The sequence below is a fragment of the Bipolaris victoriae genome, assembly GCF_000527765.1.
Source record: "Bipolaris victoriae FI3 unplaced genomic scaffold scaffold_10, whole genome shotgun sequence".
In the NCBI taxonomy this organism is placed as follows: Eukaryota; Fungi; Ascomycota; class Dothideomycetes; order Pleosporales; family Pleosporaceae; genus Bipolaris; species Bipolaris victoriae.
In genome coordinates, this window is record NW_014575382.1 from 93876 (window position 1) to 115657 (window position 21782).

Genomic DNA, 21782 nt, shown 5'->3' on the forward strand with positions numbered 1-21782 from the left:
CCCTCGGGCGGAGAGCCAATCCTCTGGGATATCCGTACTGTCGCAGCTTTTTTTTTATTTTTATTTTGATATGTGCACATTCGGACAGCAAAGGAAACACATGGCCTTGTCTGCTGTATTTTCATGCCGACACACAGTAGGTAAGATGGAAAGAACACAAGGAGCCCGCGTGCCTCTGATTCTGGTCTTTCAGCTACCTTTGACGCTACCTTGCACGACAAAGCCATGGCCAAACGTTGTCGCGGCGAAACGAGACCAGTCCCTGAGGCAACGCAATCTGCGATGAGCGAGGCTGGGGTGCGCACTGTCAACAGATCGCCAACACCGTGCACTTGGGGTGCGTGAGTTCGTCCACTCCTAACGCTCGCAACCCACCCCTTTGCATTGGCATGATGCGCTGGCTTTTTTGACAACCAGCCTACTCGTTTGTGTGCCAATGCTAAACGCTGCTTGCTTGCATTTGCGCTGCTGGTGGCTAGATGGCAACGAGAGAGGGCTGGGCGGCGCGTCGGGCAATCCTGTCGAGATAAACTTTGTTCTATGCGTTGCTGGGTCCAGATGAAGGCGCGGAGTAGAAAAATGCTGGGCGTGGATGCTCCATAGCCTCACGCGTCAGCAGACTGGGTGGTAAGATGTGTCTGGCTCCATGGCCATTCCTATTGGCTGGTGCATTGACTGGTTCGCACAGTGGACCCCGCTCCGCCCCGAGCATACTTCACCACCGCCAACTCAGAGAGAGTATGTGTTGTTTAAACCGTGGTTAGTGTATTCGGTACAAAACCCAAGCATGCCTCAGTAACAGCAATAATCACTTTCTACATACTACTAGTTCAACTTCCCGTGTTGCTCACGCTAACCTCCGCCTCGCCTCTTTCGTCATTCTGCGCCATCATCCCGCTCTCTTCCACGCACGTGCCATTAGGTACCAGCATCCCGGCTTCACTTTCCAGCATACCCAGCCAAGGCTTCTACTTACTCCACATCTCAAGAGAGCACACGCTCTTTGGCGCGATCCCGGGTGCCACCGTCTTCAGCGCCCCAAACGCCCCCAAAGCCCGGATCCGCACCAGCACCGTCGCCTCGGCCCTCGCCTCTAAACCCGGTCCAGCAGCACGTATGACAGGCGGCGACCAGCGCCCAGTGGCCACTTCTGACCTTCGTCGACGTCTTTCCAGACCACGCAAACACCATCCAGCTTCGACTGGCGAATCCGATCGTCTCGTCATCACCATGGGTCTTTCGTACAACATCTACCTCAACTCGTCGCGCATCTACGGTTGTAAGAACTGCAAGACGCACCTCTCCAACCACGATGACATCCTCAGCAGGGTTAGTGTGCCCCGATGCCTTGGGCTGATATCGAAAAAAAAATGCTAATAGGTCGCTCGCAGAACTTCCGTGGCCAACATGGCAAGGCTTACCTGTTCGACAGCGTTGTCAACGTGACCGAGTCTGACCCCAACGAGCGCAACATGACTACCGGACGTCATATAGTCCGTGACATTCACTGCCGCCAGTGCAAGGAGACGGTCGGCTGGAAGTACGACAAGGCGTACGAGGCCAGTGAGAAGTACAAGGAGGGCAAATTCATCCTCGAGGCGGAGCTCTTATGCACCGTCACTTGAAGAGGCTACACTACACACGGGGCTTGGCGTCTTGGGTGGGCATTTGCGGAGTTTTGGATTGGATACGGGCAACATGACTGGGTTTATACAGACGGTGGTTTGTTTGCATTTCGGTTTTATTTTATTTTTTTAGCTCTGGCTGGCCGTTGCAGGCCGGTCCTAAGTAGCATGTTGAACTCGCTAGCTTTTTTTCACTCCTTTATCGGCCTACTCGGGCGTGAAGTCGGAAAGATGTGGAGTGATGCTCGCAGGCTTGCCACAGCGAGCCGAGGCCCGCTCTGCTGCACTCTGCGTCATGACGCCATCCCGGTGCTTGTTCACAGGACGAGCACTCTATTTCAACCTGGTCGAGCATAGCTACAGCAGAGACATGCATGGAATTCTGCAAACTATGTGCGTACGAGCCTAGGTACTGTGCCTTCCTTGCTGGTGGCTGCTGCCCCGCTGAGGAACGACTGCGGGGTAGCTACCGAACATGCTCTTACTCCCACCACGAACGCGTCTCCCGCACATCGGCCTTGGGTCCGAGCAGACACTTCATATGTAGGGCGTGAGCTCCACTTAGTTGCATTGTCTTACTTGCGTCCATACACACACACAATTCTTTTCGTTCTTCCTCTCGTCTTTGATCATTGTCAATTGCACGTATTGCACCTGAACTTCTTCCAAACACATGATGAAAGCTGTCGTTTTCAAAGGGCCGGGAAAGGTGGTGATCGAAGAGAGACCTATCCCCAAGATCCAAGATGACAAGGACATAATTGTCAAGGTGGACAAGGTACTGTTTTGTCAAAGCGCCAGCGTGCATTGCTAACCCCCATGCAGACGGCGTTGTGCGGGAGGTATGCTGGCACGCTCTCACAATAGCACGGACTGTTTCTGACTAGGAAAACAGCGAACTGCATGTCTTCAGGGGTCACCAGCCATCAGGAACCGAATTTGTCATGGGCCACGAGTTCACTGGATATGTACACGAGGTAGGCGCGTCGGTCAAAAACCATAAGGTTGGCGACCAGGTGGTCACGCCCTTTACAACGTCGTGTGGAGAGTGCTTCTACTGCAGCCATGGGTATTCATCGCGATGCACCAAAAGCCAACTGTTCGGGTCTGTTGGCCTGGACGGCGCTCAGGCCGAGTACGTGCGAGTCCCACTTGCTGATTCGACAGCTGTCAAAGCTCCACCAGGGATCAAGGACGAAGTCTTGGTTTTGATGGCGGACATCTTCCCTACTGGCATGTTTGCAGCAAAGAACGGTTTCCAGTATTCCAGTCCGGAGGAGATCAAAGACAGCGTCGTTGTCCTCATTGGATGTGGGCCTGTTGCTCTCTGCGCGCTGTGCAACATCACTGACTACAAGCCCAAGCACATTCTCGCCGTGGACTCTGTGCCCTCTCGGCTCGAGCTCGCCAGGTCGCTCGGCGCCGAGCCGTGGAATTTCCAGACGGACCGCGAAGGACTCGACAAACGCGTCAAGGAGCTCACCGAAGGCCGCGGTGCTGACATTGTGATTGAAGTCGTTGGATTGTCACCTGCTCTACGTATGGGCTACGAACTGATCCGGCCGTGGGGCGTCATCAGTTCCGTTGGTGTTCACAATGGCGAGATTCCATGGACTGGAAACGAAGCTTACAACAAGAATGTTCGAGTTCAAATGGGCCGTTGCCCCGTAAGGAGCGTGTTTGAGGAGGCAATGGAGAGCCTCAAGAGACATCAAGACAAGCTCGGGTGAGTGCAAACGCTTTTACTGTGGGCACCATGGCAGGTCAGCTTACACGAACAGATTCATGGCGGACAAGATCATGCCGCTGAGCGAGGCGGTGGAGGGCTACGACTTGTTTGACAAGATGAAGGTGCAGAAGGTTGTGTTTGAAGCCCAAAAGTAGGGGGGCGTAGGATAGGATGTAGTAGTACAAGTAGTAGTATATATGTATGTGCATGTACATAGTAGTAGTATGTAAGCAGATGTGCTCCGAGGAGGTGGACAGGCACAGTTAACCTCTTGAGAGGGGAGAATATAATAGGTTGGCCAATGGGGTACTCGTGGCTTAGAAAGCAAGCATGGCGGGCCAATGCTGTGATGGTGCATAGTTAGTGCTAGCTGCTGCATCGCCGTGGGGACCAGGATGGCGGCGAGGCGAGGGCTCGTGCACGCGGGGTCTATTCTGTGTTTGCGGATGGGGCGGCGCGAGGATGGTCGACGAACAGGCTGGTGCATTCACGCCTGCACCCAATGCCCTCGCCTCGTGCTGCCCTCGTAGAACGCAATGCTGCCTGCTGTGCGAGGACGGCTGCTGCATCGCAAAAGAAGTGCAGCTGCTCCCTCTGCCTGCCCTCTTCTTGAATGCGGCAAGGCGTGCCCGTTCTCGCTAAGACGAGCTTCAACCTGCCTGCCGCCCGAATATTGCGCTCTGCCTCCAGACCTGTCCCTCCCTCTCCCTCTGCCTGCCTCGCTCCATTGTGTGTCTGTAAAACCCCCCCGAGACTGGCACCATCACCACATCTCTCTTCTCTCCTCTCCCGGCCCTCTCTCCCTCTCTGCCCCTCTCCGCTCCCCTCAACCCACCCTTGTTCCTTTTCCATCTGTCCCGTCGGCCGTTCCGCACCGACCACCTCTCTCACCCCCGCCACTTCCGTAGTCGCCTGTGAGTACATACAGCTGCTCCCATGTTCACTTCCACACACGATCCCAAACACAACCACTGACACTCGATCCCACAGCCTGACCTCCCTTCTCCCCCGTCTCTCTCCCTCCTCATCCCCTTCTCCCCCCTCTCACGTCCTACCGCCGTCCTTGCGACTTACCCTCTTCGCCCGTGAGTGTTGCGACGTTGCGCCAGTCGCGAAACTGCGTCACTAAACTGCGTCACTGACGACTGCACCAGCACTTTCTCACGGCCATCCCGCAACATGTCCACCGAAGAGCCCCAGCCCGGTCCCGGCCAAGACGCCACTCGTGTTGCCGATCAACTCGACCGCCTCAACATGGACGGCGAGGGTGAAGTGGTCCCACGCACCGAAGAGGAGTATGCCGAGGCGCAGCTCACCTTGCGAGCCATTGTTTCGTCCAAGGAAGCCGGTGTCATCATAGGCAAGGCTGGCAAGAATGTCGCCGACCTACGCGATGAGACTGGTGTCCGCGCCGGTGTCAGTAAGGTAGTTCAAGGCGTCCACGACCGCGTCCTCTCCGTCACGGGCAGTCTCTCTGGCATATCAAAGGCATATGGTTTGGCTGCCAAGGGCCTGCTCGAGGGCGCACCTGCCATGGGCATGGGCGGCGTTATTCGCACTGACGGCACTCATCGTACGTACAAATGCTGTGTCCTGGCACCAAGGTAACGGGTGCATGAAAATGCCAAGCTAACTTTTTCAGCTATCCGCCTCCTCATCTCCCACAACCAGATGGGCACCATTATTGGTCGTCAGGGTCTGAAGATCAAGCAGATCCAAGATGCCTCTGGTGTCCGCATGGTTGCTCAGAAAGAGATGCTTCCCCAGTCGACGGAACGGATTGTCGAGGTCCAAGGATCTCCTGCCGGCATCGAGAAGGCTGTGTGGGAAATTGGCAAGTGTCTCATTGACGACCACGAGCGTGGCTACGGTACTGTCCTCTACAATCCTGCTGTTAGAGTCCAGCCCGGCGTGGGTCCCGGTCCCGCGGCGAATGGTGGCAGCGCACCCGCCGGTGGTATGGGCGGCGGACGCTCGTACAACCGCACTGGCCATGGCGCTGACTTTAGTGACTCGCCGCCTGCCTTCTCTCGACGGTCCGGTTCGGATGCTGCCAGCAGGCCACCGCCCCCTACACACACGGAAGACGGTGAGGAGATGCAGACGCAGAACATTAGCATTCCGTCTGACATGGTTGGTTGCATCATTGGGCGCGGCGGCAGCAAAATCAGCGAGATTCGAAAGACCTCGAATGCTCGCATCTCCATTGCCAAGGCTCCCCACGACGACACTGGCGAGCGCATGTTCACCATCACTGGTAGTGCCAGTGCTAACGAGAAGGCCTTGTACCTCCTGTACGAGAACCTCGAGGCTGAAAAGATGCGCCGCAGCCAGGCGCAAGAGTAGACGGCTATGCTAGCACATCCTTCCACATTGGACACGATTGTGGGTGGTGCTGCCTCCACGCCACCCATTGAAACTGGCGAGTTTACTAGGAGGCCATACAGCCGCTACATGATATTGCTGGTCCTTCACGTTCGACAGCCATCTGTACGTGTCATTCCCTAATGAAGGCCCACCGACATGAGATCCAAAAGCATGAGCTTGATTAGTTTCTTACCTGCTGTTAAATGATGGATACCACGGATTTTTTGGGGGCATTGTTTTAACTTTTTTTTATTGTCGAGAGAGAGATCGATATCCAAGTGCACGCTGAGCGGTTCACGAATGTCATGATGTTATGGCCTTTGATATCCGGATCGCGCATGTGCTCATGGGTAGCAGCGCTAGTATCCATTTTGTGGTTTTTCTGGCGAAGAAGAGATGGGGCAGATATGAGTTTAGTCTCATTGCCTCGAGCTCTATGGTAGCACTTCAATGTGCTTTCCCTAATCACTCCCTCACCATTCCCCTGCTACAGCCCGTCACTCCTACCGATACCTACCTACTAGATACAATCAATCAAACATATTATGTCGGCATGTGAGATGTTGTAGCCCAAGGGGCAGTGATCCCAAGTATAGATATAGAGGAGATGAGCTGGCCTTTGCACAAGAAGCACAGCGAGGCTGCGAACGGCTGGACCCTCGCTGGTCGACTAGCGCATGTACGTCATGGTGTCACGCTTTGACACGAAGCACAGGACGCAAGTGCCGTTGGCCCCCCCCCCCTCGCTAACAGCTCAACCAGCGTCGGACCACTGCGGGTGGTGCACCACCATCCAACACGTCGACAGCCTCGAGAGTGCTGGCGAGGGCGCGTTGTCGAGTGGACGAGTAGTGCTCGAGGCGCGGCAGCCCTCTGATGCGGTGAGGTTCGGCAGCGGAGCTCGCTTATCCTGCTGTGCTTGCCAGGTTTGGTAGTGCCAGGGATCGCCCAGAATGCCGGAGATTGGTAGACTAGAGAGCACCGCACAGCTTTGACGCCCGACCGATTTCCGAGGCTGGGATGGCAGTTGTCTTTTCATGAGCTATGCTGTTCTAGGAAGGGGTGCATAGTGGTTAAAGATGATTCTTCTTGACCGCACATTCCCTCTTTTCCCTCCCCGTCTCTTCACCTCGACAGACTTTTTTGCCCGTCACTCAAACTGCACCAAACCACCCATACCAAGTCACATCAGCACTACACCACCATCTGGACCAGAGACAGCACTCAAGAAACATCATACCACCGGCACATTCTGACAGGATGGCGCCCGTTCAGACACAAACCATGACATCCCACCAGTTCGACAACCCAGTCACAGTCATCCGAGCCTCCGGACGGATATCCAAACCACCAGCGCGCTCCACACGCACACAAAACAAGGCGCTCCTGTCACATTCGCCACAGATTCCCACAGCACACCCAGACATTAACATCACATTACTCCGCAACAAGTTGCTCCTGCAATGCCGGAGATACCTACCCTCGGACCTCCTTCATGAAGCACTGGCAGACGGCATCTACTCCCGTGCCACTCACTGGATCACGCCGTGCTCGAGCGCTGCGTCCAAATTTGGCAAGCGGAAGAGGTACTACGTGCTTGACTCGTCGACATTCACGTTCCAGTCTCTTGGCAGCGCATGGGAAGCGCGGATCCTGTCGGGTGGCAGCCAGCCCATTGACGCTGGCAACGGGGTTGTCATCTTTGTCAAGGAGAGAAAGGAATGGGACGCCTTTATGGCGGGGTACAGAAGGCAAGGCAAGCGAGCGGGGCAATTGATGAAGCTCAAGCAAAAAGACACAGAGCGAGGGTGGCGAGACGCGTGGAAGCGAAAGTGCGGTATGGAAGAGGGCGGGGGCAAGGAAGTGAATGCCGGGCCCATGTGGGTGCTGGTCAAGAGCGCTGTTGCGAAGATTGTCAAGGGCGAGGCCTGAGACCAGCAAGGGGAGCGGGAGGAGAAGTTGAAGCTCACGTGTAGCAGCTTAGGGCAGAATGAGGCGGAGAGGGCGAGGTGCGTGGGCGGCGGGGTGGGGAGGGAGAGCGGTTAGCATCATCAGCAGGCCGGAAGCAAAGGGCTAGGCCTCGGCGTTTTTCTCTTTGCATCATTCTTAGCGAGCATTTTTTTAGACACGACCATTAACGATGGCTGGGGGGGGGGCGGTAAGCGCGTTCCTCAGCGCAACAACACCAGTAGAGTACATACATAGAAACACATGTATCCTTAATGGAAAACACGCACAACACAAGAACGGCAGCACGGCTTTGTCCGCATTGTTTCACCCTCCCTTTCGGCGCTATTTTTTTTCCTCATGTGCCCGTCTGCGCTCGTCCCTCCCCTCCCTTCCTCCCCCCGCCCTGAGCTTGAGACGTCCGCCCCACAGGGGACAAGGCCACAAGGGCGGGTGGTGGCCATGCTAATCGCCCACTGGTTCCGAAACGCTAGCTTCCGAATTCCGATTCCCGAAAGAGGCTCAAACGTGGCTCGTGCCGCTCACATTAGCGTTCTCCGTCCTTAGCTCCGGCGCGCCGCACTTGAAGCCACGGTTGTCAAGGCAGACCGCGAGGGCCAGAGACAAGAAATCATCAGGCCCTAAAGCCAGGTGTTCATTCTCGCCTTGGTGGCTGTTGTTTCGTTTATCATCGACATTACCCGGTGGATTTGACTCTTGCGCTTTCTCATTTCTACTTTTATCAGCTTGTTGCTTTTCATTTTCTGAGCGCTCATCTCCCTGCGCCTGTCCACTCCTTTTATCCCCCTCCAACCTTGCATCGTCGACGCAGAAGACTCGCAAACAACCGCATTACGAAAGAACAAAATGGCACAGGCAGTGCGCCGCAAGGCCAACGAAACCAATGGCCATGCGCACCACCGTCTAGACGATGCGGTGCACTCGATTGAGCAAAAGCTGGAAGAGCAGGCGGAGCTGCATGCGCGAAACCCTCAGGAACAGAAGGAGGCAGGACTGTTCCAGCTCGTCATTTGCGTCGCTGGTATCTACGGTAGTTTGTAAGTATCACAGCACGCATATGCGACAAAGGAATACACGCTGACGAGCGCAACCCCAGCATGACATGGGCCTGGATCCAAGAGCGTCTAACAACCACCACCCACGGCCCCTCCAACCAACGCTTCACATACTCCATCTTCCTCAACACCATCCAATCCGCCTTCGCCGCCATAACCGGCCTAATCTACCTCTTCCTCTCCGCAAAGAAAGACCCGAAAACCGGTGTTCGCACCGTCGCCCCCATTTTCCCTTCCCGCAACATTCTCCTCCCCTTACTAGGCATCGCGCTGACCTCGTCACTTGCCTCACCTTTCGGATACGCAAGCCTCAAGCACATCGACTACGTCACCTTCATCCTTGCCAAAAGCTGCAAACTGCTCCCCGTCATGTTCCTCCACATTTCCCTCTTCCAAAAACGATACCCACTGTATAAATACGCAGTCATCGGCTTCGTAACCCTCGGCGTCGCAGTCTTTACCCTATACAGCCCGTCCACTGCGAAGAAGGCCGCCAAGAAAAGCGGGAGCGTGAATGCGGATGCGTCGCAGACTGTCGGCTTGGTCTTGTTGGGTGTGAATTTGCTGTTTGATGGTCTGACGAATACGGTCCAAGATCACATTTTCACGTCGTTCAAGGGTTTCACGGGTCCCCAGATGATGTGTGCGCAGAATATCATGTCAACGGCACTCACAGTCTCGTATCTCCTCATCACCCCTCTTCTCGCCTCGACCCCGCTAGCCTCCTCGCTCGGCCTCGCCACCTCGGAACTCAGCGATGCGCTGGGTTTCATCTCCAAATACCCGGCTGTGGGCGCAGACGTCCTCATGTTTTCCGCCTGCGGTGCTATCGGCCAGGTGTTCATCTTTCATACCCTCGCCCATTTTAGCAGCTTGTTGCTTGTTACCGTCACGGTTACCCGTAAGATGCTGACTATGGTGTGGAGTGTGTGGTGGTTTGGACACGAAATTACGAGTATGCAGTGGGTCGGTGTTGGACTTGTGTTTGGTGGTATTGGTGCTGAGGCGGCGATGGGGAGGAGGGAAAAGGCTAAGAAGGCGGCGGCTAAGAAGGCTGAGTTGGAGGCTGCTAAGAAGAGGTAGATGGAGTTTCGGTGAGTTGAAGATATGGCGATGCTTCTTTTTCTTCTTCTTCTTTTTTTTTTCTTGTACATTCCAACGCACATTGCTGGTTTCTTTGCTCTGGAGACTTTTTGGAAATAGGGGGGAAGGGAAGGAGCACACCATATACCATAGACAAAGAGTGTAGAAACACCAATGTAGAAAGTTCAACCATCTTTCTCCCAAACCCCCCCCCCCTCCCCTCATCTCCTCTAATACACACGCTATCTAATTCTAAATCTACTCCACAACCCCCTTCCTCGCCCACTCCCTAAGCACATTCTTCTGAATCTTCCCCGTACTCGTCTTAGGCAACTCCCTCACAACCACCACCTCCCTGGGTACCATGAACCGACTAATATGGCTATTCTCTTTCGCCCACTGAATCACCTCCGCACCCAGCGTGTCGCTCTTGGAGCCATCTTTCGTAGTGACGAAGGCCTTGGGGCGCTCACCCCAGTGGGAATCCGGGACGGCGCAGACGCCGACTTCGAGGATGGCGGGGTGGGTGGAGAGCATTGCTTCGAGGGCGACTGAGGAGATGTTTTCGCCGCCTGGAAAGCAAACGTTAGTGTATAGATTTTGAAAGTGGGGGAAAAAGGGGGAACGTACCACTAATAATAATATCCTTTGCTCGATCCAAAATCTGAATTGCGCCATCAGGATGCCAGACTGCCAAATCACCCGTGTGCAACCATCCCCCTTCCCACAGCTTGCGTGTTGCCTCTGCGTCTTTGTAGTAGCCTTTTGCGCAGATATTGCCTTCGAAGATGATTTCGCCGATTTCCTGGCCGTTTTTCTCTACGTTTGTAAGGACGCCAGCGGGTTGCTCGGGTTTGATGACGCGGAGGGCTTTGGCGACGATGAAGCCGTGGCCCTGGCGTGCCATGCGGCTGTATTTTTCTTTGTCGGGGAGCGTGTCCCACTCGGGCACGTGGTAGCCCTTTGTGATGGGGCCGTAGGTCTCGGTTAAGCCGTAGACGTGGACGGGGTTGAGGTTCAGGTTTGACATTTGCTCAAAGAGCCAGGCTGAGGGTGGGGATGCTGCTACGGTGACGCGGACGGGTTGGGGCAGGCGTTCGGCTTCCTTGGCTGCGCAGAGTAGTGTGTTGACGGTTGGCGCTGCGTTAAAGTGTGTTATCCCTTCTTCCTTGAGCAGGCGCCAGATTTCTGGGTAGTCAATCTTTCGAAGGCAGTAGTGTGTACCTCGGACAGCGGTGACGGACCAGGGAAAGGTCCAGCCGGTGGCGTGGAACATGGGTAGTGTCCAGAGATACTTTGCGCGGCCTGAATGGTAGTTGAGCCCGGATTCAATGATATTGCCCATGGCAGCGAGATAGACGCCGCGATGTGTGTATTCAACCCCCTTTGGTCTGGCCGTGGTCCCACTCGTGTATGCAAGCGCAATAACGTCTTCCTCGTTCTTAGCATGCGATTCCAGGTTCTCCCATCCTTTACCGCCCTGCTCTATATCATACTTCAGTCCCTCCAACACCGCATCGTCAAAAGGACCCGAGAGCTCGCCCTCGGTGGCATCCATGTCCGTGTCGACTAGGATTGGTACATCCGGTTTTGCCTTTCTATAATCGTCTAGCAGGCTCACAAATTCCGCATCCGCGATAATCATGTCTACGTCCGAATGTTGGAAAATGTAGCTAATATCATCGGGTTTGAGCCGATAATTGATAGCTACATTTACAGCTCCCGCGGCCGCAATTCCAAATATGCTCTCCAGGAACGCTGGCGTATTGGTCGCCAGTATACCCACTCTCTTGTATCCATGTTTCTTCAAGTAGTATGCCAGTCCTCGCGCGCGATCCGCAGCTTCGGCATAAGAACGCCGCAGGATCTGGTTGTTCGCAGTCTTGTGGTATATGGCCAAAGCATCAGGCTCAATCTGTGCAGCGCGCCAGAGAAACCATGTCGGGCTGAGCGTGTGGAAGTTGTTTCTGTGGTGGTATTCGTGGCTATCGCCGGGTTGGATGGGCGGCGGACCGGGTACGGGGTTTGCAGAGGTGAAGTGCGATGCGAGCTGCTTGAGACGGTCTTTGGCACCCTCCATGGTGTATGTCTTGTATCCAACAACAATTGGGATGAAACAAGCTTTTATACACACACGAGCTCCAGGGGCGATCTACAAGCTTGGCCAAGCTGAGCTGAGCTATAGACGCGTGAATGCGGAGTAAGTCCGCTGTGGGTTCAAGTGCGAGAGATGTCCGAACTCTTTCGCGCCAGGGTACTGTAGGACTGTGATGACAATCTCAATAACATTCAAAGGGGCACGGTCAGCAAAAAGCAACATTCAAGTAAATCACAACCGAAGCCCCAAAAAGAGACGCGTTTAGGCAGTGCTGGGCGGGTTAACACGTAGAGTCGTTACCTACGACGCCGGGTTGGGGAAATCTGGGGAAGAGATCTGATGCGGGACGACGTCAGGGCCGAGGTTAAGCGCTAGCTGGCTTGCCATCTTGGCCATTGGCCATCCGGCCATCCTTCCGACCGCGGCGGTTCTGCGTGCACATTGCCTGGCTTGCTTGTGCAAGATGACGGTATGAATTGCACTATTGGTCTGGTCAAATGCATTGTCAAAGGGGACTGAATTGGATTAACAACATAACCGCCAGTCTATTGCGAACGCTCAACGCCATCAACATGCTTTACATCAGCTGTGATTTTTCATTTCGTATTGCTTCTAGCCGGAAGAGTACCTGAAGACACAGCAGACCGACCGCAAAGAGACCCATGAACACGTAAGCACTCTGGTATTGATGTGCTCTTTTAGCCTGGACACCCTTTCGAATGGTCGGAGTATAGTAGAGGAAAGAAACATCCCATGAGCCAAATGCAATCCACGCCGAACCACATCACCGAAACCGACACTGGTCATCAACTGCCGTTTTCTAGTATCCGAGGGCGGTAAGCTGCTCCTGGGTCTTGCTGTCCACGTTGGCCGTCTTCTTGGCCTCGGCCAACTGCCGTCGGAGGGCCTTCTTGCGCTCGTAGTAAGCAGCACCCTTGACCTTCCTGCGCTCCTCAAGACTGCACAAAATTTTGTTAGCAACACAAATTGGTGTGTGATAGTCACAAAAACATACCGGGCAACAACGTCCTGGTACTTCCAGCCGAACTCGTGGCCGAGACGTCCGACAGTGCAGTACTTGCGGCCAGGCTTGAGCCTCAGTACCCTCAGGGCCTGGGGAACAACGACGCGCTTCTTCTTGTCGTAGGGGGCGGGGATACCCTCAAAGGTCTTGAGGCGCTCCATGGCGGCGGCACCACGAGCGGTCTTGTGGGGAATCATGCCACGGACGGTTCGCCAGAACATCTTGGAGGGGGCGCGGAAGTGGAAGGGACCTGAACGGCGGATTAGCACGTCGTCGGCGAATTGGCACACAGCAGAATTCTTGCTGCCAGAGTGCCGCAGATGTATAGGGGAGACATACCACCGCGGGTGGGGTTGAAACGGGTCTGCTTGCGCAGGAAAGCCGAGTACTTCACTGTATGACGCTGTCAGCAGCCGTAGTTTATTTGTTGGAGTGTTCCAAGAGCGCTTCGCAAGAGCAGCCACAATGCACATCAACAACCATTCAATGCCCTTTGGTCAACCCCTTTTCGTGTGCATTCATTGTGGCCTGCTGCCTACGTCGCTTGCTCGTATTCGGTGGGTGAACGTACGCTTCGCGCGGAAGAACTCGCCGGAGATGTTGAGAGCCTCACATCGTACGACGACGATCTTCTGGCCATTGAGGAGCTGCTTGGCGACGGTGCTGGCGAGGCGACCGAGCAAGTGGCCCTTGCCGTCGATGACCTGGGTGCGCTGTCAGCGAGAGACTCCTTGGAAAGCAGCTTGTGCATTGGTGTTGACAAAAGGCGCGGGCTGGCACAGCGACCAAGTGCAACCGCGTGCGCTAGAAATATGCGGCTTCGTGTATTCGGGGCGTACGTACAATGACGGGTTCGAAGGTCGACATTTTGCTCGACTCCGGTGTGCTGTGAGGTTAGTTGTCGTGAGGAAAGAGCTCGTTGCAGCGGATTCCAATACCACCAACAGGCTAAGCGAATATTTCCACTGGTGTGTGTGTGGCCCGTGCACGGCTTAGCGTCGCTCGAGAAGCCTCTGCCAGTCCTCTTCAGCGCAAGATGCTCGTTTGGGAGGCGAAGCACCTCACCGAATTTGAGAGCTTTGTGCAGAGCCCTGGAGCTTGGTGTTGTCTCTTTTCGTTGCGCTTATCGAAATCGGGTGGGAATAGTAGTACCGTGGTGCTGAGACAGCACTCAGGGAGTACCACGATCCTCAGAACGGCCATTTCCAAATCCGCCAAATGCCTCTGTGATTTCCTTACACCTGTGGCAGTCCTTTACAATTGACAGATACGTCGCATCCAGTTACTGCAGTTGTGTTTATCCAGATTCCGTGTATGGTTGACGTTGAGCATACCTGGCCGTGAGAAAAATAGCACCAAGTCAATTTTTGTACTTTGCGCCAAGTTCGCAGCACGTTGACCACACAGCAGCTTACACAAGGAACGCCCGAGTTTGCCTACAGAGAAACGTACATGCCTGAAAATACGCGGATTAAGAATTTTTTCTCATACCAAAATCGCAATCGATTCGTTCCTTTTTTTTGATAACACACTCACAATGATATATCTATGGGTGATGTTGGCAGGTACGCCCTGCAACTCTCCGTTTCCTGCATTCGCACAAATTGAGGTGTACTACTCTCGAATCTTTCCAAGGAACGCGCAGTCGCTGTTGATTACGATGCGAAATCGCTGACTGAGTGGCTATCTCCTCTGCCAATAGCCCTTACGCTTGTATACTGAACTAGCCATCGATATCTGATTGATTTTTTCATCATGCCATGTTGGTGCGGATGAGCTGACTATCAATCAACCGGCTCAGTTGTGCGACGAATCTTTACCATTCCATTTGCCAGCTGTACCCACTCACCCACTCACTCACCAGCACTTGTCCTTTGTCACAAAAGAAGCTTCCCGCACACGGAAGCCCATATACATGGTTGCAAGCAAGCTTGTTGTGCATAGGCCTTGATATTGCATCACTGGGAGATCTATGTCCGTTTAACACGAGAAATGACCGCAGAAATGCCGTCAACTTACCTAAAAGCTTTTTTTTGATCTACCCCAACTTCTGCATATGCAATTATTAAACCTTAGAGATCGGAAATAGTCGATCATAATTCATCCCTTCCCGACAGCACCAGGCTGCGTATGTTGTCTCATAGGTCTAGAGATTCAATTTCCCACATCCAAACTCCGCGTGCGAGACAAGCTCCATCGCCTACATCAGAGAAAGCGGTGGACTGAAACCACTGTTATTAATATATAACACATATGATAATGCCTGAGTTTCGTTAGTGGTGTGTACTTATGCGAATGGCTAGACATGCTCACAGAACAGGGCTATTGGGGCGTACGCTCACAACTGCATGTCTAGACTCCAAGACCTGGTCAGCGTGAGAGCAACAATCTTGGCATTTCATCATGTTTATGCATGGTTCATTCCAAGTGTCAGCGCAACGCCGAAAGTCAAAGTCATTCACCGGGGGCCCAACCTGATGTGCGTATCTGACTTTTCCTGTGCCTTGGCCATTTCCCACGTACATACATTTCCAATTTGCTAATGCACGGAGCAGAATCTTTGCAGACAACAGATGTTGGTCAACCCAATCCTGCGGATGTCGTCACAACGATCGTCGCATCCCCTGGATTTTCGCCTCTAGGTTTTCCACAATCTTACCACAATCTTACATACGTTCTGGTCCAACAATCTGGCACGAAGCCCAGTTATCACTAGTAAGCAACGGGTCCATGCAAACTATGTACTTATTCCCTACTAGTTGGCGTAAATGGTAAAAACTCGGCTTTTAATGGTCCCTACATTCGAGAAACCATGACTAGAGCAACTTTACAAGGCTGTGACGTCTGCGCAAGCCAACGCCTGGCGAAAACGTTGAGATCGATCGCGGTCTTTTATGCCGAAACTAGATACAAACCAACAAACAAGTTCGCAATTATTGCTCGGTGGTTAGTATTGCCTAGACGCTATGCGCTGGCTGTTGACCGCATGTCTTTCAATACGATCGACGCGGTCGTTAAACTGTGATCGAGCGCACAGATGTGCGACCCATGTGACATTTGACCGTCTGTTCGCAGATGAAAGGGGACAGTTTCAGTGTACTGCAATATAGATAGTCCATATTACCCCATGCAAAAGGAACAGGAAAAGCGTTATCCCATGTACGAGATTCCACCCGTCATCGGCCCCTTCTCCGCTGTTGTTGAGAGGTCATCCTTGGACTTTGGATGGTTGCCGTCGGCTAGCCACGTAGTCATGGTCCTGGCTGGCATGCTGCCACACTAAGTCGTGTCATGCGCCACAGCAAAACGCAGACGACTTGGCAACCCTGAACATCTGCACATCTGCGCTTGGCATTATGCACGTAACCTGCTTCTCAGCCACGTTTCACGCAGTGCAACACCAGCCGAGGACGCGACATGCGCCACTCCTTGGGTGGATATTGTTCCAGGTTTTTGAGTTGTGGCGCAAAAGGAATCGTACGTGATTGCTCTTTGTGTGGCTAGGGCCGTGGCTAGGGCCGTGGCTAGTGGTGTGGCTAGTGCAGTGGCTATGACAACAGCCGGTGCATGAGACACATTGGCATCTCGGCTTACATGTCGATTTGCACCCTGCGACTCATGGCAAGCAGCCAGTCAGAGCCGCCCTTTGGGCTGAACCAGCTGAGTCAGCCGGAAGTCGGCACCTCTAGCTCGATAATATGCGCCACTAAACATCGTACCCATCAAAAAGGTGTTCCCACCTCCAACATCCGCATTCGGAGCTCTCTTCATGCCAAGGGGCCTTGTTATGACGCAGGTGTGCAGTATCGGTACTTCCGAGAGGCACGAATGGGGTGACGCTCTACTTTTTTCCCCTTTTACTAAACAGCAATAGGCCACCGTTACTCAAGGAATCGCTTGGCCTGTCTTCAGCAGCAGACTTCGCCATGTGCGTGTGACCGTATTGCGAAGGAGCGCCTCGCCAATCCAATACGCTTTACCGGTACATACAAGGAACCTACGGGGAAACTAACGCGGGAAACCCGTCTTCCCCCCTGCTGTTCCAAAAAAGGGCAGTCGGCGGGCAGATGGCTCACGAAGCGGGCATGGACGGGCGCTGCCCACCTGTCAGCTCTCCTCTTTTATTCGATAGTTGGGCGCATACAGTCTTGCAATGACTCTGCTATGCTGCGTAGGTCCGTACATATCACGCTGACAAGAGAAACAGCCAAGGCATGGCTGGAGCACTGTGCGATGAATGAAATCGGTGAAGCAACCGCCGAATGCATGGAGACTAGGGTCACCAGCCGCAGTCAAGCCACGCTGTCATGTTTCTGGCGACTTTATCCGACGCTAAGAAGGTAAGGCTGGGCAACTGGGTCAAGTGGAGAGGACGATGCTTCGGAGCCTCGCCCTTGTCCACATCCCGAGAGTTTGTATCTGGAGGGGATGAAAGAATTGCAACCGGTTGATAGCAACATGACGGATCCGTTAGTAACGATATAGGGTGTGGGCACCATGACCTCAAGCGAGAGTTGTTGACTGATGATCGTTACTCGAACAAGAGGCTTTAGAGCGCACGAGGAGCAACAAAAGAAGGCCAAGCTGCGACGGGACAGCGGGTCACGCCACTAGTAGGGCCCCCGGCGGTGCAGCGCCACGGCCACAGATCCGCTTCTCTTCGCTTCAATGTCCAGAATGTATTGTTAGGCAGGGCCCCAACTGGAGCCGTACCATATGGCTGCTTCTTCCGTGGCGTGGATGGCGGCTCAGCAGGACCCCTCACCTGTGTTCCCCGTGGCATGGGCTCCCAGCTGTGTGACGCCACAGGGCGCATATTGAGCCATGGTAAGTGCTGACCACTGACCGCGATAGTGGTGTGCAGCTCCCGCTGTGCGTCCCAGGAGGTCTGAGTGCCGCCAAATCACCATTGCCACTGCCGCGAGTGGGGGCGGGAGCCCATGAGATAACCGTCATTCAGGTTCAGCCAAACGGTACAGTAAATTCGACGGCTTGCTCTAGGCAAGCTCAATAGATGACTGTGATCTTATTCATGGGGCCCCCAAGGCTACGTGCCGAGACCATAACCCAAAACCCGAGCTTGGCCTACAGGTAACAATAGAAAACGGACAACTCGGCGGACAGCAACGATTCGACTATTCGACTCCATCCATCGCCCAAGCCCGGCGGGACGGTGCCCATGCGACATGCGACATGCGACGGCGCTAACCCTAGAACTAATACGTGACCCACACGCTTCTCCGCCGCAGTATAACCCTGTCGGAAGCATCCACCAGTTTACTCTTAGGCGCAGCATTCCCCCCAGCCACAGGACGCGATGCTCGATGCTCTCCATCTGCCAACCATGACTTCCCCGGCCCTCACGACAGCTGAAGACCTGCCGGCAGAGTCTGTCCGCTCCGCCCCTTTGGAAACCCATCAAGAAGACACATCCGAATTCGGCGAAGAAAACTCGGAAACTAATGACGTCGGCGACGATCAGCCACCCAAGCCGCAGCCTCAGAAAAGACGACGGGTGACACGTGCCTGTGATGAATGTCGGCGCAAGAAAATCAAATGCGACGGCAAGCAGCCGTGCACGCATTGTACCGTCTATAGTTATGGTATGTTGGTAGCCACGTGTATAGCCGGAAATAATCCTGTCATCTTTTGAACCCACGCTAACACGGTACAGAATGGTAAAAAAGCCCCCCGGATAGAACCGGACATTGCAAAATCTCAAACTAACATGCTGCAAGTACTTACGATCAACCATCAAACCGCCGACGGAACGCAACTCCTCAGTATATTGAGGCCTTGGAGAGCCAACTGAAGCGTGCCAAAGCCTTATTGCAGGTGGTGCTCCCAACTGTAGATTTAAACGACCCTGCCATCGATGCCCACCTTCAGAATGGATTGCTACCACAGCTACCCCAGGCGGCTCCCCGACTTCCCGTGATGCCCATGGAATCACGCGCGCCCCATCATCATGTCCCTTTGCAAAACGAAGATGTTCCTGACTCACATCTAGAGGCCATGGTCAAGGCGACAGGCCAGCTGGATCTTGACGAAGAGGGAAACTGGGATTACCAAGGCCATTCTTCCGGACTTAGCTTCATGAGGGGGCTTCGCCAATTTGATGACATGTTCCAAATTCTACCAGATGCTTCGCCATCTTTTAAGCAACGTACAATGTCTTATGATGCCTCCTCACCAAGTGCTCTTTCCATAGCTGGATCTACGTCTTCAGCGATCAATGTGGCTCTTCCCAGCAAAGAAGAGGCACGCACTTTGTGCGACAACGCCATTATTCAGTATACTGCCATGCTCCGAGTGGTCCATCTTCCTACTTTCTATGAGCAGATGGAACGCGTATACAAAGTAGCACCCGAAAATTACGGAAGTGCTGAAACTAGTTTCTTGCCTCTGCTTTTCGCTGTTCTGGCCCTGGGAACGCTCTACTCAGAGAATGAGCAGGGTGCTGATGTTACAGGCTACGATGCCCTAACTGACGAAGGGTAAGTGATTCTCCCAATGGACGCCAGCACCCTCAAGCTAACATACCCAGACTCAAGTACTTCAAGGTTTCCCGCCAACTCCTGGACATTACTGATTGTAGAGATTTAACCTCGCTTCAAGCCATTGTTTTCATGATACAGTTTTTGCAGTCATCGGCCAAGCTTAGCACATGCTATGCGTATATTGGAATTGCCCTACGCTCAGCACTGCGTATGGGTTTGCACCGTTCGTTCAATGTCACATTCTCGCCTATCGAATCTGAAACACGTAAACGTATATTCTGGGTTATTCGGCGAATGGACACATATGTTGGAGCTATGCTCGGATTACCGCGATTCTTGGAGGACGAAGATATCGATCAGGAATGGCCGGCCGAAGTTGATGACGAATACATTACAGAGACTGGGATTCTGCCTATGCCAGAAGGAACCATTTCCGTAATGGCTGCTTTCAACGCGCATACTCGTCTCGTACAAGTACTGAACAAAATCTGCAAATATGTGTATCCTATCAAGGGTACGCAGTCGGGCGGCAAGAATTCGGTAACCTACACTGTGGGTTACTCCAAGATCCGAGAAATTGAGAAAGACTTGGCACGCTGGCTAGACGAGTTGCCCGCCGCACTGAAGCCTGGTGGCGAGGTTCCACCTGTTATCAAAAGGTATGTTTAGAGTCCCTTTTCTATGCTTGTTACATCTGCTGATAGACATGACAGGGTTCAACAGCTTCTTCGCATGGCTTTTGGACATGCACAGCTCTTGCTATACCGGCCATTTTTGCACTATGTTTCACAATCTTTCAGCGCCAAAGCTGTTGACCAGAGGGCATTTGCATGCGCCTCTGCTTGCGTCAACGTCTCCCGTAACATCATCCACATCTCCACAGAAATGCGGAAGCGCGGTGTACTAGCCGGGGCATATTGGTTCTCCATGTACACGACATTTTTCGCTATCGTATCAATTCTCTATTTTGTATTGGAAAATCCTACTAGCCCCACCAGTTTTGAGTTGCTACGAGATGCTGTGGAGGGCAAGGAGGTACTGGCCTATTTTGCAAAGAGAAGTCTGGCAGCTGATAGGTGCAGTATTGCGCTTGAGGTACGCAAAACCCAACCTCAAATAAACCCGTTACGCTAACCATTTTCAGGGCATGTTCGAACGGCTACCAGAGTCTATTAGACATGGTGGAGAGATCATTGCGTCAAAAAAACGCCGACAAGGAAGCTCACCGCAATCCTCAGGAACAAGACCTACCTTGGCCAGTCAAAAAGAAACGATAAGCCCACGACGAGCGAGCACCTACCCTGACAACATTCCACACGTCAAGACGGCTGGCCCTGACGCGTCCTATCCGTCTCCCCACAGTCATTTTGCTGGGATTGGCTCAAACTCTTCATATCCCTCACACTCAATCTCTAACCCTAACTTGTTCGATGGTGTTCCGGGTCTCACACCTACCTCTTCCAATGACAGTCTGCCAAGCTTTGGTATGGCCCCTATTCATGACGCGCAACAAAGCTCGGTCTACAGTCCTTCGGTTTTGAGCAACTCATTCACAGATCCATCAGGCATGAATGTGCCAATCGCAGATATCTCGACTATGATGTTTCCTTCTACCGACCCTCTTGCCTATCCGAATCAACCAATGACTGCTTTCGAAAACAGGCATCCTCAAGCGTTTGATCGCACCAGTGTTCCACCGGTGAGCAGCGGCCTTCCACACCCAATGTCGTCCGGCATAGACGTGAAGGGGCATCCTCCCATGTTTGCACCAACCAGTATGCCCGGTGGTCAAGGCCGACCACAGAACGACAACGAAGCCCAACTGTTTAGTAATATTCCCATGTACTTGATGCAAGGCGCACAGCAGTATCGAACCTATCCACAGCCAGGGATGCAAATACAAGGACCACACAATGTTCAGTTCGATGACTTGCTTACCCAAGAGGACTGGTCACATTCTTTCATGGACCCGGCGTTGACCATGGGTAATGGGAGGCCGCCACATCAGCAATTTATCCCGCATGGGTGGCGCTGAGACAGCGATTCCAATGGACACATGATTAACCGAACTGGAGTGCTCCTAGATTCGGAATGCCGCTTATTGTTCGACTGAGAGCCCTAATCTCAGGTCAGAGAACTGCCACAAGGTGGAGCCCTTACAAACCATTCAAATAAATGACGCCACCACATCCCGGACATCTTCGGCCACCCGGCCTCTGCGCATTACGAGCAACGGCCATACATTTTCCTTAGTGCATATGATTTCCATTGGCGTTTTCAAGTATCAAAAGCGTTATACCCCAAGGCAACCGGCTGGCACCGAGAAATTAAGC

General features: G+C 53.4%; 9 protein-coding genes across 9 annotated transcripts; 7 read left to right on the forward strand and 2 right to left on the reverse strand.

Annotated features, from left to right (window-relative positions):
- Nucleotides 1–1116: 1116 nt before the first annotated feature.
- On the forward strand, nucleotides 1117–1625 carry COCVIDRAFT_34288 (hypothetical protein; the record flags this gene model as incomplete). The annotated part of the gene is made up of 2 exons (XM_014705164.1): nucleotides 1117–1329; nucleotides 1392–1625. 2 exons carry the CDS (start codon nucleotides 1117–1119, stop codon nucleotides 1623–1625), a joined length of 447 nt encoding a protein of 148 aa, XP_014560650.1.
- A 676-nt stretch (nucleotides 1626–2301) lies between these two features.
- COCVIDRAFT_88522 (hypothetical protein) lies at nucleotides 2302–3509 on the forward strand (the record flags this gene model as incomplete). The annotated part of the gene is made up of 4 exons (XM_014705165.1): nucleotides 2302–2403; nucleotides 2451–2467; nucleotides 2521–3351; nucleotides 3407–3509. 4 exons carry the CDS (start codon nucleotides 2302–2304, stop codon nucleotides 3507–3509), a joined length of 1053 nt encoding a protein of 350 aa, XP_014560651.1.
- A 1024-nt stretch (nucleotides 3510–4533) lies between these two features.
- On the forward strand, nucleotides 4534–5700 carry COCVIDRAFT_23208 (hypothetical protein; the record flags this gene model as incomplete). The annotated part of the gene is made up of 2 exons (XM_014705103.1): nucleotides 4534–4927; nucleotides 4997–5700. The coding sequence occupies 2 exons, from the start codon at nucleotides 4534–4536 to the stop codon at nucleotides 5698–5700; spliced, it is 1098 nt and encodes a 365-aa protein (XP_014560589.1).
- Nucleotides 5701–6981: 1281 nt separating this feature from the next.
- COCVIDRAFT_88757 (hypothetical protein) lies at nucleotides 6982–7653 on the forward strand (the record flags this gene model as incomplete). Its single annotated transcript, XM_014705166.1, has 1 exon — nucleotides 6982–7653. One exon carries the CDS (start codon nucleotides 6982–6984, stop codon nucleotides 7651–7653), a length of 672 nt encoding a protein of 223 aa, XP_014560652.1.
- Nucleotides 7654–8535: 882 nt separating this feature from the next.
- On the forward strand, nucleotides 8536–9827 carry COCVIDRAFT_34292 (hypothetical protein; the record flags this gene model as incomplete). The annotated part of the gene is made up of 2 exons (XM_014705167.1): nucleotides 8536–8726; nucleotides 8786–9827. The coding sequence occupies 2 exons, from the start codon at nucleotides 8536–8538 to the stop codon at nucleotides 9825–9827; spliced, it is 1233 nt and encodes a 410-aa protein (XP_014560653.1).
- A 258-nt stretch (nucleotides 9828–10085) lies between these two features.
- COCVIDRAFT_12631 (hypothetical protein) lies at nucleotides 10086–11907 on the reverse strand (the record flags this gene model as incomplete). The annotated part of the gene is made up of 2 exons (XM_014705082.1): nucleotides 10086–10399; nucleotides 10458–11907. The coding sequence occupies 2 exons, from the start codon at nucleotides 11905–11907 to the stop codon at nucleotides 10086–10088; spliced, it is 1764 nt and encodes a 587-aa protein (XP_014560568.1).
- Nucleotides 11908–12745: 838 nt separating this feature from the next.
- COCVIDRAFT_23212 (hypothetical protein) lies at nucleotides 12746–13816 on the reverse strand (the record flags this gene model as incomplete). Its single annotated transcript, XM_014705104.1, has 5 exons — nucleotides 12746–12884; nucleotides 12941–13199; nucleotides 13289–13342; nucleotides 13521–13653; nucleotides 13793–13816. 5 exons carry the CDS (start codon nucleotides 13814–13816, stop codon nucleotides 12746–12748), a joined length of 609 nt encoding a protein of 202 aa, XP_014560590.1.
- A 92-nt stretch (nucleotides 13817–13908) lies between these two features.
- Nucleotides 13909–14112, forward strand: COCVIDRAFT_88916 (hypothetical protein; the record flags this gene model as incomplete). Its single annotated transcript, XM_014705168.1, has 1 exon — nucleotides 13909–14112. A coding segment is annotated over one exon (204 nt), but the record flags the coding sequence as incomplete, so codon positions are not given.
- A 4181-nt stretch (nucleotides 14113–18293) lies between these two features.
- On the forward strand, nucleotides 18294–21484 carry COCVIDRAFT_34294 (hypothetical protein; the record flags this gene model as incomplete). Its single annotated transcript, XM_014705169.1, has 5 exons — nucleotides 18294–18556; nucleotides 18688–19446; nucleotides 19497–20108; nucleotides 20163–20544; nucleotides 20594–21484. The coding sequence occupies 5 exons, from the start codon at nucleotides 18294–18296 to the stop codon at nucleotides 21482–21484; spliced, it is 2907 nt and encodes a 968-aa protein (XP_014560655.1).
- Nucleotides 21485–21782: the final 298 nt, after the last annotated feature.